This window comes from Phyllostomus hastatus, unplaced genomic scaffold (assembly GCF_019186645.2).
Source record: "Phyllostomus hastatus isolate PE091 unplaced genomic scaffold, TTU_PhHast_1.1 phas_contig_150, whole genome shotgun sequence".
NCBI lineage: Eukaryota > Metazoa > Chordata > Mammalia > Chiroptera > Phyllostomidae > Phyllostomus > Phyllostomus hastatus.
Window position 1 is genome coordinate 37,589,612 of NW_025333611.1, and position 17,640 is coordinate 37,607,251.

Genomic DNA, 17,640 nt, shown 5'->3' on the forward strand with positions numbered 1-17,640 from the left:
AAATGCACATTTCAATTTTCACCAAAAAAACCCACAACACACCCTACTTAAAGATCATAAAAAAATAAATTTCACCAAAAGTGGCTATTGTGGTTTTATTTATTTTTAGAGAGAGTAGGAGAGAGACAGAGAGACATCAATTTGTTCCAATTATTCAAGCATTTATTGGTTACTTCTTGTAGGTGCCTTGACTGAGGATCCAACCCGAATCCGCAACCTTTGCAGAATGGGGATGATGCTCTAAAGCTCGACGGCCAGGGCTTGTTCTGGTTTTACACTTCACCTGACATCCTGAAGAGTTTCCCAGATTTTCCCCTTCCCCTGGAATGATCAGACTTTAACATTTATCATTCCCAGAGTTTTCAAGTGGTCATATGAACACATAAATTAAGTATGACTCTAGATACATGCCAAAAAAGGGCCAGAGGAGGCTTGATACGGTAGAGAAAGCTTTGAAGGATCAGGTGCAGTGTTTTGGGGGCTCCGTGCTACTCTTTGGTTTCCCCCAGTGCTAGCAGATAATAAAACCCAACAAACACCGCGAGAACACCGGCAACGGCCCAGAGTGTTCTCGAGGAGACCTGACCCACCTCGGGCGGTGGCGCCCCTCGCCTTCCGCAGTTGGTACATCCTGGCGGTGTCTCCCCCCCCCCGCGGTGTGCGTTGGTTTCGCCTCCGTGACGCCTGCGCCTGCGCTGCTTCTCCTCCCCCCGGTGGTGCCCAGCTTCAGGCGAGAGTCCTCCGGCGGCCCAGGTCCTGACGTGGTGCCTAATCTCGTGACCCCTGCACCCGGAGGAGGGGCTCGGCCAAACACCAGTGCTGGTCGGTGAGTACCTGCCGCCTCTGCACACCTCCAGTCCTCTTCCCGCCTCTTTTTCACCCGATGGGCCGCCGTTGTTTGCTGGCAGGGCCCACCCCACTCTGAGGCGGGCCTCGGGAGCTGGGGTGGGCCCTTCGGGGAGCCTGTGGGCTTCCGCCCCTGGGTGCGGGGTCCGCCCTCTTCGCCAAGGGTGCAGCGATCCTCCTCCCGGGGCCCCACTTCGGAGTGCTCCCGTGGTTGTCCTGTCTTCGGAAGGGCTCCGCTCCCCGCCCACCCGCCGCAGGCGCCCGCCTTGTGAGGTGCCCCAGGCGGAGGAAGCCTGGGTTTAGGTTCAGCTGAGCCGGCCTGGGCCGCCCACTGCGCCTCCTCGTGCCCCTCCCTGTAGTGGCCGTAGTCTGAGCGGGAAGCAATGCTGGGGGGGGGGGGGGCGGTGGTGGTGGTGGAAGGTTTTCCTCGGAAATCCTTATGGGTGAACCGCTGTGCCCTCCAGCAGGACTGGCGCGTTTTGCCTGTGTGCACAAGAGTGCTCGATTTGCACCAGCGGATGCAGACCGCTGGCTGTACTTCGCAGCGGACAAAGACACACCTGGAAGGGGTTGAGCCGGCTTAGGGTCGCTGTGGCGTTCTGAGTTGGCGGTAGCGCCCCGGGACCAGGGGAAGTTTTACTCTCCACTTTCTCCTGCCAGGGAACGGGCTGTGCTTTGTGGTTGTCAGAGAATGACTTTCTTAGGTCAGGCGCATCGGGCTTCGGTTCTCAGAACAGTCAGTCACCAGCCTGACCCCCTTTGAGTAACTTTCCCAACGTGTAAAATAGTATTACAAATGTAATACTATTACAAATAAAAGCAGTGTAAAATAATGATACCTATCACAGAGTTATGGGGAGGAATAACCTCTAGAATGCATTTGAGGTATCTAGAGTAGTGTCCCAAGGACTCAGTGAATAATTACAGTGGAGCCCTGGCTGGTGTGATTCAGTGGGTTGAGTGCGACCTGTGAAGGAAAGGCTCGGGGGTTTGATTCCCAGTCAGGGCACATGCCTGGGTTGCCGGCGGAGCCCTCAGTAGGGGGTGTGCGAGAGGCAACCACGTATTGATGTTTCTCTCCCTCTCCTCCCACCCCTTCTAAAAATAAATTTAAAAAATCTAAAAAAAAATCACAATTTAATTGTTACTCAAAACATGTTTTGCTTTTCTTTTTACACATTTGTTGTAAGCTGAGGTTGAGCATGAACAGGGGTGTGTGTGTCTGGGTGTAGGTAAGTGTAGGTGTGTATTTACTTTTCATTTTTAAATTTGAGAAACAGCCAGGCTGATGTGGTCAGGCGATAAAAAGCCTGGTACCAAATTTTTTGCATAGCGACTTATATAGGGGTAAGAGTCAACCATTTATAAACTATTGTTGTTAAGGTTCTGTATACCCCCAAGCTTTCAAAGCAGTTTTGACAGATTTGGCAGGTAGAGTGTTAAGATTCTAAATTATTTTGTCAGTGATTTTTCTTCAGATAGATCAAGATGATGGATGTGCTGAAAGAAAAAGACAGATAACATTCCAAATTGGAGATTTTCAGTGACACTACCAAAATGCTATCTGTGAAATAAAAAGTGTCATTACTGGGTCATCTTTCTTACTTATGCATTTTTTCCGAGTCATCATTGTATTCCCTACTGTCATGGTTATGAAGAGGCTGTTGGTATCCAGACTCTGCTCCTCCTTTGCAAGCACTTAGAGGTAATTCATTCTGTAGTCTCAGTGCAAGTAATTGAAGATACGCCATTATTTTAGTGAGTTCTTCATTTTGAAAAGCAAAAACTGAAATGAATAGTCTTTGAATTATATTCTGGCTTGTTCAAATTGGCTGAGCAGTGACCTTTTTTACTCTTAGAATTTACTTTGTGAACAGTGTGGCTACATCTCAGGAAGTGCTGCAGTTTTGTAATCCATACCTGTGGGGTGCCTCCATATAGTGCTTCTTATCAATCCCTTATCTGCTATGATTCTTTGAAAACCCACTTTGAGCCCTGACTGGTGTGGCTCAGTGGACTGAGTGCCAGCCTGTGGAACGAAAGGTCGCTGGTTCAGTTTATAGTCAGGGCACATGTCTGGGTTTCGGGTTTGGTCCCCTTATCAGGATGCATGCAAGAGGCAACCAGTTGGTTTCTCTCCTTCTCTTTTCCCTCCCTTGCCCTCTCTCTAAAAATGAACAAACAAATGAGAAAACACACTCATAGAAACAGAGACCAAAGGGATGGTGACCAGAAGGGAGGGGGTGAGGTCACAGGTGGAAAGAGTAAGGGGAACATAGTCAACAATATTGTGATAAGTTTGCATGGTGACAGATTATAAGTAGAATTAGGGGGCTGATCACATTGCAGGGTATGAAAATGTCACGTTACTATATTGTACATCTGAGACTAATATAACCAGTATAATGAATACCAACTGTACTTGAATAAAAAATAAAAAAATAGAAAAGATATTTATTTGTGTTTATGCTTCTGTTTTATGATGGGAAATGATTTCTTGAAGGACTTCAGAATGGAAGCATCTGGCTACATTATTGTCCTTCCTTAATGGTAGGATTGTATAGATTCCTTTTGATAAGATGTAACAACCATCATAAACTGTTTGAGAAGTTTGTAACACAGTTAAGGTTGGTCTATTTAAATCAGTGACTAAGCTCTGGTTATAAAATAAAATCATCTGGGGAAGTATTTTTTTTTAAATTTAGATAAAATTCACAAAACATAACACCCAACATTTTAATCATTTTAAAATGTACAATTTTGTGGCTTTTAGTACATTCAGCATGTTGTGCAGCTATTACCACTTTCTAATTTCAGAACTTTTTCATCACCCCAAAAAGAAATCTTGTAGCCATTAAGCACTCACTCCACATTTCCCTCTCTTCCATCCCCTAGTAATTTTAATCTGCTTTTTTGTCTATAGATTAGATTTGCCTATTTTGGATGTTTCATGTAAATGATTCATACAAATGATTATACAGATTTGGGCTTTTGTCATTAGTTCATTCACTTAACATACAGGGTCCAGCAAAAGTAACGCCATTGAGTGTGGTTGGTAGGGTACGTAAATGTCTCACACAAGATGGGCAGCGATTTGAAACATTTCACCTAAATTGTCATATGGTGTGCTTGAGTGTGATGTTGTTATGTTACAGAATTACATGCTTATGATTTTGTAATAAAAGATTTTTATGTAGTAAAAAAAGGGGCCTTATTTGTGCTGGACCCTGTAGTTTTCAAAGTTCATACATGTTATAGCATGTATCACTATTTCATTTTTTTTTTATACTTACAGCAGCTGCACCATTTAATGTTCCCATCAACAGTGTGCTAGGGTTCAAGTTTCTCTATATCCTCATCAACAAGTGTTATTTTCCTTTTTTTAACTTTTTTTATTTTTAAAGATTTTATTTATTTATTTTTAGAGAGGGAAGGGAGGGAAAAAGAGAGAGAGAAAAACATCAATGTGCGGTTGCTGGGGGCCGTGGCCTGCAACCCAGGCATGTGCCCCAACTGGGAATCAAACATGCGATGCTTTGGTTCACAGCCTGCGCTCAATCCACTGAGCTATGCTAGCCAGGGCTATTTTCCCTTTTTTTGACAGCCATCATAGTGGACCTTGCATTTTCCTAATGACTGACAATGTTGAGTATCTTTTCATATACTTACTGGCCATTTGTGTATCTTCTTTGGAGAGATGTATATTCAGATTCTTTGCCCATTTAAAAAATTATTATTATTATTTTTTATTTTAGAGAGAGGGGGAGGGAGGGAGAAGGAGAAAAACATCGATGTGAGAGATCAGTTGCCTACCCTATGTGTCCCAACCTGGGACCAAACCGCAGCCCAGGCCTGTGCCCCTACTGGGGGGAATCAAACTACGACCTTTCTTTTGGCTTGGGAGATGACTCTCAACCAGCAGAGCCACACCAGCTGGGGCTCTTTGCTGATCTTTTTTAAAAATAGATTTTATTTATTTATTTTTAGAGAGAGGGAAAGGGAAGGAGAAAAACATGAGTGTTTCCATCAGTTGCCTCTTGTATGCACCCGAACTGGTGAGTGAACCTGCAACCCAGGCACGTCCCCTGACCAGGAATCAAACCAGCAACCGTTTGCTTTGTGGGACAATGCCCAACTGGGCCATACTACACTGGATTGGGGCTTTCTGCCCATTTTTATGTTGGTTTATTTGCCTCTTTACCATTGAGTTATAAGAATTCTTTATGTATTTCAGCTACAATTACTTTATTACATAGATGATTTACAAATATTTCTTCCATTCTTTTTTTCTTTCAATTTCTTGATATTATGATTTAAAGCACAAAGGTTTTTGATTTAAATGAAGCCTGGTTTATTCTGCCTTTTGTTGCTTATGCTTTTTAAAAAAATTCTCACCTGAGAATGTGTTTTTTACTGATTTTAGAGAGGAAGGGAAAGACAGAGTGAGGGAGAGAGAGGGAAACATGGATTGGTTGCCCCCCATAGGCACCCTAACTGGGGGTTGGATCGAACCTGCAACCTTTTGGTGTATGGGATGACTGACACTCCAGTCAGCTTAGCCAGGATTGCTTATGCTTTTGATGCCATACATTTAACAAACCATTACCTATTTAAGATCCCAAAGTTTTTATGCTGTGTTTCACTTAAGAACCTAAATCCATTTCTTAACAACTTTTTGTATGTGTTAGATAGAGGTCCAATTTCATTCTTTTACATGGGATATCTACATTTGTTGAAAAGGCTATACTTTTCCCATTGAATTATCTTAGCACCCTTGTTGAAATTGAGATGTCTGAGTCCTTCAAATTTGTTCTGTTATTTTAAGATTGGTTTGGCTGTTCTGGGACTCTTCTGTTCCCATGTGAATTTTAGGATAAGCTTGTCTATTTCCACAAAAATGTTAACACAGATTTTATTAGGATTTATGTTGTACCTTTAGAGCAATTTGGGGATTATTGTCTTAACAGTATCAAGTCTTCCAATTCATGAACAGTAGATATCTTTGCACTTATATCTTCTTTAATTTTTTTAAATTAAAAAATTGTTTTAGTTCTCACCCAAGGATGTTTATTGATTTTATTTTTTTAAAGATTTTATTTATTTATTTTTAGAGAGAGGGGGACAGAGGGAGAAAGGAAGGGAGAAAGAGAGGGAGAGAAACATCAGTGTGTGGTTGCCTCTTGAGAGCCCTGAACTGGGGACCTGGCCTGCAATCCAGGCATGTGTCCTGACTGAGAATTGAACTGATGACCCTTTGGTTTGCAGGCTGGCACTGAATCCACTGAGCCATGCAGCCAGGGCTGTTTATTGATTTTAGAGAGAGAAGAGGGGGAGAGAGAGAAAAAAAACATTGATTGTGAGAGAGAAATATTGATGGGTTGCCTGCTTTACACATCCAGACTGGAGAGTGAACCTACAGCCTAGGTATGTGCCCTGATTGGGGATCAAACCTGCAGCTTTTTGGTGTACAGCAACCAACTAATCTACCCAGCCAGGACATTCTTTAATTTCTTTCAGTGGTATTTTGCAAATCTTCTGCTTCCTTTGTTAAATTTATTCCTAAACTATTAGAAATTAAAATATTAGATTTCATTTAGAAATTAAAATTTTAGATTTCATTTTAGAAATTAAAATTTTTGGGTTGTTTATTGCTAGTGGATAGCAGTATGAGTGATTTTTGTGTATTGACCCTATATCGTGTAATCTTGCTGGATTTGTTCATTAGTTACAATTTTTTGTGTGTATTCCTTTTCTTTAAATTACAAAATTATATCATCTCCAAATGATGATAGTTTTGATAGTTTACAGTCAAGAAAATCAATTATTTAACTAAATGTTTAAGGAACTAGGACAGATTATTGTTTTGTTACTATAGAAATTTCATCAGAAAAGTGGAAAAGTTCAGAAATCCAGTTTTACTTCTGTTAGGTGGATATCTTTTTCTTTTATATGTGTAAATTACAAATAGCATCTGGAAAACGTATACTCTGAGTGAGTTATTTGTCCTTGTATTTCAGAAAGAAGGATGCCACGGAGAAAGAAAAAAGTTAGAGAAGCCTCTGAAGCTCGGAACCTGGAGAATAAAGAGGCAGAAACTGCCAGTTCGGTCACCGTGAAGAGGAAGCGTAAACCTGAGGATGCATTCATTGTGATATCTGATAGTGATGGAGAGGTCAGTATTTTAAAGAGTGGGACTCTAGGTCTCATACTAGGCCTTAGTATTCAAGACTGGTGTGTGTTGCAACTAAACCTTAATGCTACCTTGCCAGTTCATGCAATTTTTACTCAGCTTCATTTTGATTTGTAAATGGAATTGAGAATTGTGTAAAAGAAAGTAATCATAATGTTTGACTGAGAATGGACCATGGTTCCTCAGTTTTGTAATATTATTAACCCAAGATGATATTTTAAAACTACCTAAATAATCGACATCAAATGTAAATCTTAATTTTCATGTGTCTGGAGAATGAGAGAAGGGAGATGTAAATACTCTTTAACTCTTTAGATATACTCTGTCCAATGTGGTAGCAACTAGCCACCTGTAGCTATTTAAATTAAAGTTAAATAAAGGTAAAAATCAGTTCCGATGTTGTTTTAGTTACATTTCAAGTGATGAAAACCACATGAGTCTAGTATCTGCTGTATGAAACAGTGGAACATTTTCCTCATTGTAGAAACCTTTTTTAGTGCCCATCTCCTCCTATTCCTCCCTTTGTCAGTTATCTGAAGGTTTTGTATATTTATGGGTCTGTTGCTGCTTTGTTTATTCTTGTTTTTTGTTTTGTTTCTTTAGATTTCACATGAGTGAAATACGGTGTTTGTCTCTCTGACTTATTTCACTTAGCATAATACCCTTTAGGTCCATCCATGTTGTCTCAAATGGAAAGATTTCATTATTTATTGCTGAATAATATTTTATGTATATATCACATCTTTTTCTTATTTTTTTAATCCTCACCTGAGAATATGTTTTTATTGATTTTAGAGAGAGAGGAATGGGGGTGGGAGAGAACATTGGTGGGAGAGAGAAACATCAACTGGTTGCCTCCTGTACACACCTCGACGGGGGATCGAACTGCGGCCTCTTGGTGTGTGGTATGACGCTCTAGCCAACTGAGCCACCTGGTTAGGGTGTATACCACTTCTTCTTTATCCATTCATCTGTTGACTGTAGAAGGCTTTATTGAATCGTGTTCTATTTAATGTCTTTTTTCTGTTTCCTATTTCCATTTGTTTATTGCAGATTTCCACCTTGTAGGTCACATCCAATAAGGCAGTAAATCAAATCATTTTTTTCCCTCCAACTTACCTTTTCCTTTATCTTCTACTTCATTGGATGGTACAATTACACATTTGTCTCTAGTTACAAAGCTCAGAATTATCTTTAACTTTTTCCTCTTTCTCATCTTTTATACCTAATCATTCACCACATCCTTTAGTTTTTACCTCCTAAGTGACACACAGATCTGTCTTCTTTCATTTCCAGTTCTTTAAAAAAAAATTATGGGGTGACATTGGTTAATAAGAACATATATGTTTCAAGTGTACAATATTATAATACATCATCTGTATATTGTGTTGTGTGTTTATCACCCAGCGTTTAGTCTCCTTCTGTCACCATATATTTGACCTTCTTTATCCTCTTTAACCACCGCCTTCCCCCATTCCTCTCTGGTAGCCACCATACTGTTGTCTGTGTCAAGAGCTGCTTTTTGTTTGTTTGTTTGGTTTGTTCATTCATTTGCTTGTTTTTGTTTTATGTCCCACAAATGAATGAAACCATGTGCTGCTTTTCTTTTTCAGACTTACGCTGTTATTGGTATTAGGGTGTTTGGGTTTTGCAAGATAGAAATCAAGAGGAAACCCCAGAGAAATTTTCAGACAGATTTTCTTAAGCTTATGCTTGAGCACAACGGAGACAGTCCTTAGAGAAACAAGGTTTCAGGCTGCTCTCCAAATAGCTTGAGGGGGAGGCTTATATTGGTGAGGGAGGGGAGGGCTCACACAAACTTTGAATGGAGAGTGGAAATTTTCCACATGAGGGTTGGAGAAGGAACCGGTTAGAAGGGAAATAAAATTCTGCAATATTTTTCAAGCAGGGATTGAAGGGGTGGTGGGCTTTTTGGGTATTTCTTCTGGCCTCCTGGTGTCCTTGGGATCTGGGACCCAGGCCCTGGTGCTGTCCCTATACTCTCAAGGTCCATCTGTGTCATCTCAAATGGCAGTGCTTCATCTTTTTTTTTAATGGCTGAATAGTTACATACCATGTCTTTATCCACGTATCCATTGAAGGACACTTGGGTTGTTTCCATGTCTTGGCTACTGTGAATAATGCTACAGTGAACATTGGGGTACACACATCTTTATGAATAAATGTTTTCAAATTTTGGGGGTACATACTCAGAAGAGGGATTGCTGGGTCATATGGTAGCTATATTCTCAATTTTCAAGGACCCTCCATATTGTATGGTGACTGTACCAGATTACATTCCTGCCAGCAGTGTATGAGGATTTCTTTTTCTTCATATCCTCTCCAATACTTGTTATTTCTTGTCTTGTTGATAATAGGCATTCTGACAAGTGGTACCACATTGTGGTTTTGATTTGTATTTTCCTTATAGCTAGTGAAGTTGAGCATCTTTTCATGTGTTCGTTGGCTGTTGCAAAAAATCTGTTCAGGTCCTTGGCCCTTATTTTAATTTTGTTTTTCTGTTGCATTGTGTAAGTTCTTTATATATTTTGTATGTTAGCCCCTTATTGGAAGTATTGTTTGCAAATATCTTCTCCCATTTGGTTGGTTTTCTTTTTGATTTGTTGTTGGTTTCTTTTGCTGTGTAGAAGCCGTTTAGTTTAAAATAGTCCTATTCATTTATTTTTGCTTTTACTTTCTTTTGGAGTCAAATTTATAAAATCCTCTCTGAGACCAAGGTTTATAAGTTTAGTACCTATGTTTTCTTCTAGGTTTTTAATTGTTTGAGGTCTTATATTTAGTTTATTGATCATTTTGAGTTAATTTTTTGTATAGGGTGTCAGATAGCAGTGTAGTTTCACCTTTTTGCATGTAGCTTTTCAATTTTTTCAGCACCATTTATTGAAGAGGCTTTCTTTTTTTTGAAGTATTTAATTGTCTTTTTTAATTTCTTTTTTAAAAATATTTTATTTATTTTTAGAGAGGGGAGGGAGGGAGGGGAGGAGAGAGAGAGAGAAAAATCAATGTGTGGTTGCTGAGGGCTGTGGTCTGCAACCCAGGCATGTGCCCTGACTGGGAATCGTAATTTCTTAAGTATAATGAATACCTAGTCAAGGTATTACAATTTTTCTTATTTTTTTCTTCATTGTGTATGTTTTGGGCTCCTTTTTAAAAAATTAGTTGCCCATTTCACGTGGGTTTATTTCTGGGCTCTCAATTCTGTTTCATTGGTCTGTGTATCTGTTTTTCTGCCAATACCATTTTGTTTCGGTTATTGTAGCTTTTTAGTATAATTAGAAGTCAGGAGTGTGATACTTTCCACTTTGTTCTTTTTTGTAAGGATTGTCTTGGCTATTTGGGGTCTTTTGTGGTTTCTTACAAATTTGATAATTTTTTAATTCTATTTGTTTGAGAAATGCCACTGGGATTTTGATAGGGATTGCATCGAATCTGTATGTGGCCTTGGGTAGTATGCCATTTTAATTATGTTGATTCTTCCAATCTATGACCATGGAATGTCTTTTCATTTCTTGGTGTCTTCAGTTTCTCCTGATGTAGTTTTCAGTGTTATTGGTTTTTCACATCCTTTGTTAAGTTTATTCCTAGGTATTTTTTTATTCTTGTTGCTTCACTTCTTTTCTTAACTCTGTTATTTGAATTCTTGCAATAGACTCTGAACTTGGTACTCTGCCTTCAGCTTTTTCTTTCTATGTATCACTTAGCTCACTCTAACTGTCTTTTAAAGAATTCAGATTTTAGATCTTTGTACTTGATTGTTTAAAAATTTATGACCATAATACCTACAAGATCAATTTAGAATTTTAATCATGTACTTTATCAGAACCTTCACAATCTAGTTTATATAATCTTATTTATATTCTTATTAGCAGTATTTTCCTTGTCTGTCCCCTTGCTAAGACTGTTTCACTCTTTAAATTTTTCCCTATTTCATTAATGAAAAAAGTTGTATGTTTTTAATAATTAGCAAGATTGATAATTCTTTCATACCTCTGTTGGGTATTTTTTTTTTTTTAATTTCCTCATCAGTTTTTAATTAGGATTTTTGTGAAAATAGTTTTTTTAAAGTGTAAAAGTATAAAAAAAAAACAGCCCATCAATTCTACCACACACAGATATGTTGAAAAGTTATATACATGTTAGAAAAATCAAAACAGAATAAATACTGTTTGAAAACAAAACAGTATAGAAAGGTATACAATGAAAAGGTATACTTAAGTCAGCATGCATTTCTTTTGTATTGTTTCAGGAAAAAATTCGTTTTTTTTTTAAAGATTGTATTTATTTTTAGAGAGGGGGAAGGGAGGGAGAAAGAGAGGGAGAGAAACATTAATGTGTTGATGTGTGTGAGAGAGACATCAATTGGTTGCCTCTCACAGGCCTCCACACCACCACCCCCTACCCCGCCCTTCCAGGCCCTCCCCACCCCAGTCCAGGCATGTGCCCTGACTGGGGATTGAACCGGCAACCTTTTGGTTCACAGTCCGGTGCTTAATCCACTGAGCCACACTAGCCAGGGTAGGGTTTTTTTGCTTTTTGTTATTAATATTTCAGTTATTTATTTTTAGAGAGAGGGTAAGGGAGGGAGAAAGAGGAGTAGAGAAACATCGATGTGAAACGAGAAACATTGGTTGCCTTCTTAATACATGCCCCTACCAGGGATGGAACCCTCAGCTTAGTCATGTGCCCTGACCAGGAATCAAACTGGCAATCTTTTGCTTTGTGGGATGACATCCAACCAACTGAGCCACACTGGTCAGGGTCAAAAAAAAATCTTTATGCGTATACCATTATGCTACACATATAGTTTTGCTTTTTTCACTTAATATCTCTTGGAGCTCTTTCTATAACAGCACATATGTATCCATCTCATTAAAATTAAAAAAAAATTGTCAACTATGTCATGCATATAGGAAAGTACATAAAATGTGACTAGTTTTTTTATTGTTTATGTTATTACAGTTGTCCCAATTTTCTCCCTTTGCCCCCCTCCCCCCAGATCCTGTTTCCCACAGTCAGCCCTCACACCATTGTTCATGTCCATGGATGATGCGTTTATGTTCTTGTCTAACACCTTCACCTTCTTTCACCAGTCCCAACCTCCCTCTTCCCCTCTCACAGCTCTCAGTCTGTTCCTTGTTTCTGTGCCTTGCCTCTGATTCTGTTTTGTTCATTAGTTTAGTTTGTTTCATAGAGTCCAGTTATAAGGGAGATCCTATGGGATTTGTCTTTACTGCCTGGCTTATTTCACTTAGCATAGTAGTCTCCAGTTCCATCCATGCTGTTGCAAAAGGTAAGAATTCCTTCTTTTTTTACTGTTGTGTAGTGTTCTGTTGTGTAAATATACCACAGCTTTTTTATCTCCTCATCTATGAATGGGCAATTAGGCTGTTTCCAAATCTTGGCTATTGTAAATAACACTGCTATGAACATTGGGGTGCATATATTCTTTTGAACTGGTGTTTTAGGATTCTTTGGATATATATCCAGAAGTGGAATTGCTGGGTCAAAAGGCAGTTACATTTTTAATTTTGTGAGGAAACTCAACTGTTTTCCACAGTGGCTGCACCAGTCTGCATTCCCACTTACTGTGCACTAGGGTTCCCTTTTTTTCCACAACCTGGCCAACACTTGTTTGTTGGTTTATTAATGATGGCCATTTTGGCAGGTGTCAGTTGGTATCTCATTGTGGTTTTAATTTGCTTCTCTCTGATGGTTAGTGATGTTGAGCATCCTTTCAGATGTTTCTGTGACTTCTGCTGTCCTCCTTGGAAAAGTGTCTGTTCAGGTTCTTTGCCCATTTTTTAATCTGATTGTTTGTCTTTCTGATGTTGAGTCATATGAATTGTACCCTGTAGATTGTAGATTGAACCCTTGTCCAGGAACAACTCTAAAGGACACATGGATAAAACCAAGGTGGGGTGGCATCAGGGGAGGGACGAGGGGATGTCTTGCAGGGGTTGGGGGGGAAATGCAAACAACTGTACTTGAACAACCATAGCATAATTTTAAAAACAAACAAACCCTTGTCCAGTGTATTCTTGGCAAATATGTTCTCCCATACAGTAGGTTCACTTTCCATTTCTTTGATGGCTTTTTTAGCCTTGCAGAAGCTTTTTAATTTGATGTAGTCCCATTTGTTTATTTTTTTCCTTTGTTTCCCTTGCCTTGGGAGATATAGTGGCAAAAATATTACCACATGAGGTATGTGAAATTTTACTGCTTATGTTTTCCTCTGGAATTTTTATGGCATTGCAACTTAAATATAAGACTTTTATCTATTTTGAGTTTATTCTAGTGTATGCTGTAAGTTGGTGGTCTAGCTTCATTTTTTTTGTAAAGATTATACTAGACCAGTTCTTCCAATATGATTTATTGAAGAGACCGTCTTTACTCCATTATATGCTTTTGCCTCCTTTGTCAAATATTAATTGACCATAGAGATTTGATTTTATTTCTGGGCTCTCTATTCTGTTCCATTGGTCCATGTGTCTGTTCTTATGCCAGTACCAGACTGTTTTGGTTACAATGGCCTTGTATAGTTAGATACAGGTATTGTGATCCCTCCAACTTTGTTCTTCTTTCTCAAAATTGCTGAGGCCATTCAGGGTCTTTTTTGGTTCTATATAAATTTTTGGGATATTTGTTCTAGATCTATGAAATATGCCATTGGTATTTTAATAGGAATTGTGTTGAATCTGTAGATAGCTTTGGGTAGTATTGACATTTTAATGATGTTAATTCTTCTAATCCATGAACACAGTATATTCTTCCACTTACTTGTATCTTCCTCAATTTCTTTTATCAGTGTTTTTTAAAATCCTCACCTGAGGATATGTTTTTATTGATTTAGAGAGAGAGGAAGGGGGAAAGAGAGGGAGAGGGAGAAACATTGATCAGTTACCCCCTGTATGCTTCCAGACTGAGAATCAATTCCACAACCTAGGCATATACCCTGACTGGGGATTGAACCTGGATCCTTTTTGTGTACAGGACAACACTCCAGCCAACTGAGCCACCTGGCCAGGGCATGAATGTATAGTTTTAAAATATAATCTGAGTAGCTACAGTCTCCATCTTAGAAGCCCTTTAGACTTAGTATGACCATCCCCAATTGCATCCCTTTCCACCCATGTAAAGGTGACCACTGTATCTTTCCATGCTTTTCCTTACAATTCTGCCATTTTTATGTGTATCTTTAAACCATGTGCATATATATATTGTAAAACAGTCTCAATGGTTAGACAGTTCTACCAATATTTTTCTATAATCTATCCTTTTTCCAAAGATTTGAAATTTTATCTTTATTGTAAATTAAAATCTTGTCTATAAATGTTCTTTTTTTAATTTTTTTATTTTGATCTATTAATCCATCACATATTTTGAAATAATTTTTTAGTTGATTATCTTGGGTTATTTAGGTAGGCACTTGTGTCTGCTAATAATGATCAATGATTATTTTCTGGGCTTTCTAGTACTTACACTTAATTTTTTGTTTCATTACATTGACTATAGCCTCCAGAATAATGTTGATTATTATCAGCAATAGAGTACATCTTTATCTTGATTTTGAATTTAATTGTAGAAGTATTCTGATGTTTTGCTATTTGTTTCATGTTACTGTTATTTATTATATTGCAGAAATATCCTTTAATTGCTTATTTCTATTAGTACTTTTAGGAATGGATGTTTAATCAAATGCCTTTTCATTACTTAGCAAGATGATGATGTAGTCTTTCTCCTTTAATTAGTTAATAAATAGTTCATTAATACAATTTCTTTTTCTTTTCTTTCTTTAAAGATTTTACCTATTTATTTTTTAGAGAGACAGGGAGGGAGGGAGAGGGGGAGGGAGGGAGAAAGAGACGGAGAGAAACATTGACTTGTGAGACAAACATCAATCAGTTGCCTCTTGTATGCCCCAAACTGGGGACCTGGCCTGCAACCCAGGCATGTGCCCTGACTGGGAACCAGACTGGTGACCTTTCGGTCTGCAGGCTGGTGCTTAATCCATTGCGCCACACCAGCCAGGACACTACATTTTCTAATGTTGGAACATCTTTGCATTTCTGGAGAAAATATTATTGGGTCATGAACTATTATTACATCAACATAATATTGAATTTACTTTCTCAATATATCATTTAGGAGTTTGGCATATATATCCCTAGTAGCATTGATTTTGCATAATTGTGGGGGTTTTTTGGTACTATATCATATTTTTGTTCCCAGTTTATGCTATAAAATAGAAGGGAAGCTTTTCATTGTTTTTTTTTTATGTCCTACTGCAGTTTAGATAGTAAGGGAATGATCTGTTCTTTAAGGTTTACTAGCACTTGCTCATAAAACTGTCCTATTAACTAATTTTTAATATATACTTTATGTTCTTTTAATGTCTTGATATTTTTGTTCATTTTTTAAAAGACTTAAAGAATATAATAAATAGATAGTAGAGTCATTTGGGAACACAGTTATTTGGCCTTGGAAGTTGAAAATTGAATGAATTATTTGATTTTGGGGGGTTGGTTTTTTTGTTTTTGTTTTTTGCTTTTTGTACTACTGACAGTGCTAACTCCAATTTGTCTTTCAGTTTAGATATCAGTTCCTTTGGGGATCCTTGCAGGTTTTCCAAGACTGGGTCAATTGGCCATCTATTATGCTTCTGCAGAACCTATGCTTATTTCTTTAGTATTAGTTATCACACTATTTGAAATTGCCATTGTGTTTTCCTGCCTTCATTACTGCACCATAATTTCCTGGAAGCAGGAATTCTTTGTCTGGAATACTTAATAATAATGCTTGGCCTGCACTAGTAGGCATTCTCAAAAAAATATCTGTATCAGATTTTACTCGTTGGTGCTTTCTTAAACATTTCTTTAAGAAAATGTCTTAGTTCCTGGTGCAAAAGAAGCCAGAAAATGTCCTTTTTTTTTTTTTTAACAGAGATAATGGCACAAACCTGATATCACTGGGGCTTCATCATAGCTTGCCTTGCTGAGTAGTTACTTGGACTGATCAATTCTATTCTCACTCTCATCAAATCCCCAAGAGATCCAAAATGCGCTTTTGAAACCCTGCATTGTGTTAGAATTCTCATTTATTATGTGGCCTTTCTGAACTTTTTATTATATATAAAACTAATAATAAACTGTAGGATTGTTGTAAGGCTTAGGCATAACATAAGTAAAATTTTCTAGAGTGGTACTTCAGTAGATGATAACTGATATTGTAAATGTTCAGGATATAGTCTCAGGATGGGAATAAAGCTAACTGACTTATGTGGGTAAAAACCCTATTAGTTGTCTTTTCCTCTTACATTTTTTTTTCATGTTAACAAAGTAATAACAAGAAATCAAAAGGGAAAGAAAAGAATACCTGGAGTTGTATGGTTGGACAGAACTAGTTTTGTTCTTGACTTACACTGTCTGGGCCTCAGTTTCTCATCTGTGAAGTGGAGGCAGTGATGTTCTTCATACAGGAGTTTTGAGAGGAATTAATGAGGTAGTGTATATAGAGTGCCGGGCACACAATAAGTGTGCAATACATGGTAACTGTTGTTACTGTTATTTTAAAAAGCTTCTGTTGATATCTTATGACAAAAAAAATGTTGTGTATAAATTACCAGTTAATCTTTTTTTTTTTCTAATTTTTTAATTTTTATTTATTTTTTTTTAGAGAGGGAAGGGAGGGAGGGAGAGAGAGAGAGAAATATCAATGTATGGTTGCTGGGGGTTATGGTCTGCAACCCAGGAATGTACCCTGGCTGGGAATTGAACCTGGGACACTTTGGTTCCCAGCCCGTGCTCAATCCACTGAGCTACACCAGCCAGGGCACCAGTTAATCTTTTAAAATTTATACAATATTTCTAGATTCAAAGTGCTACTTAATATAGTATGTTAGTAAAAATAAGAAATTCACCTCAAATCATTCCTCTCTAAAGCTGGTAGACTTATGAGAGACACATTTATGTAAGAGAATACAAAAAATGTGCTGTGTCACAAAATCACTTCTTTGATGCTAGTTGGAGCGTTTGCTCACTGCCTGAAAGAAGATGCCCACAAGGGTCAGTAACCAGTGGATATTTTTAGTACCAAAACAGTCCATGGGACCAGTCAATGAATTTGATTTATTTATTCTTACCTTTTTCAATTTTCAGTTCCACATTTTCAAGATTCACAGTTGTCACTTTGAAGTATTTCATTTGGATACAAGTCTTTGCTTTCCTGCAAATAGGAAAATATATTCTTGTCTGCTATACTACCTCCCAACCCCATCATTTAGAGGATAGGTTCCGGAATCTCACAGCATTTGTTTTGCTTTTAGTATCTGCTTACCCCATTAAGAAAGATAGCTTAGATATCAGTATGTACTCTTTTATTTTTTCATCTTTACCTGAGGACATTTTCATTGCTGGGGGTTACGGGGGAGAGAGAGACAGACAGACGGACAAACATCTTTATGAGAGAGAAACATCGATTGATTTCCTCCTTATGCACTCTGACCAGGGATCAAACCCCAACCTAGGTATATGCCTTGACGGGACTGAACCGACAATCTTTTGGTGTATGGGATGATGCTCCAACCA

General features: G+C 38.3%; 1 protein-coding gene across 4 annotated transcripts in view; it reads left to right on the forward strand.

Moving 5' to 3' along the window:
- The first annotated feature begins 709 nt into the window (after positions 1-709).
- The window catches only part of UIMC1 (ubiquitin interaction motif containing 1), a 113,086-nt gene continuing 96,155 nt past the window's right edge, over positions 710-17,640 (forward strand). For all 4 annotated transcript variants that reach the window (XM_045827885.1, XM_045827907.1, XM_045827896.1 and 1 more), the window contains exons 1-2: positions 710-826; positions 6,864-7,018. In XM_045827885.1, the coding sequence (XP_045683841.1) occupies positions 6,872-7,018 (147 nt within the window). In that variant the 5' untranslated portion in view covers positions 710-826; positions 6,864-6,871. The remainder of the gene's footprint in view (positions 827-6,863; positions 7,019-17,640) is intronic.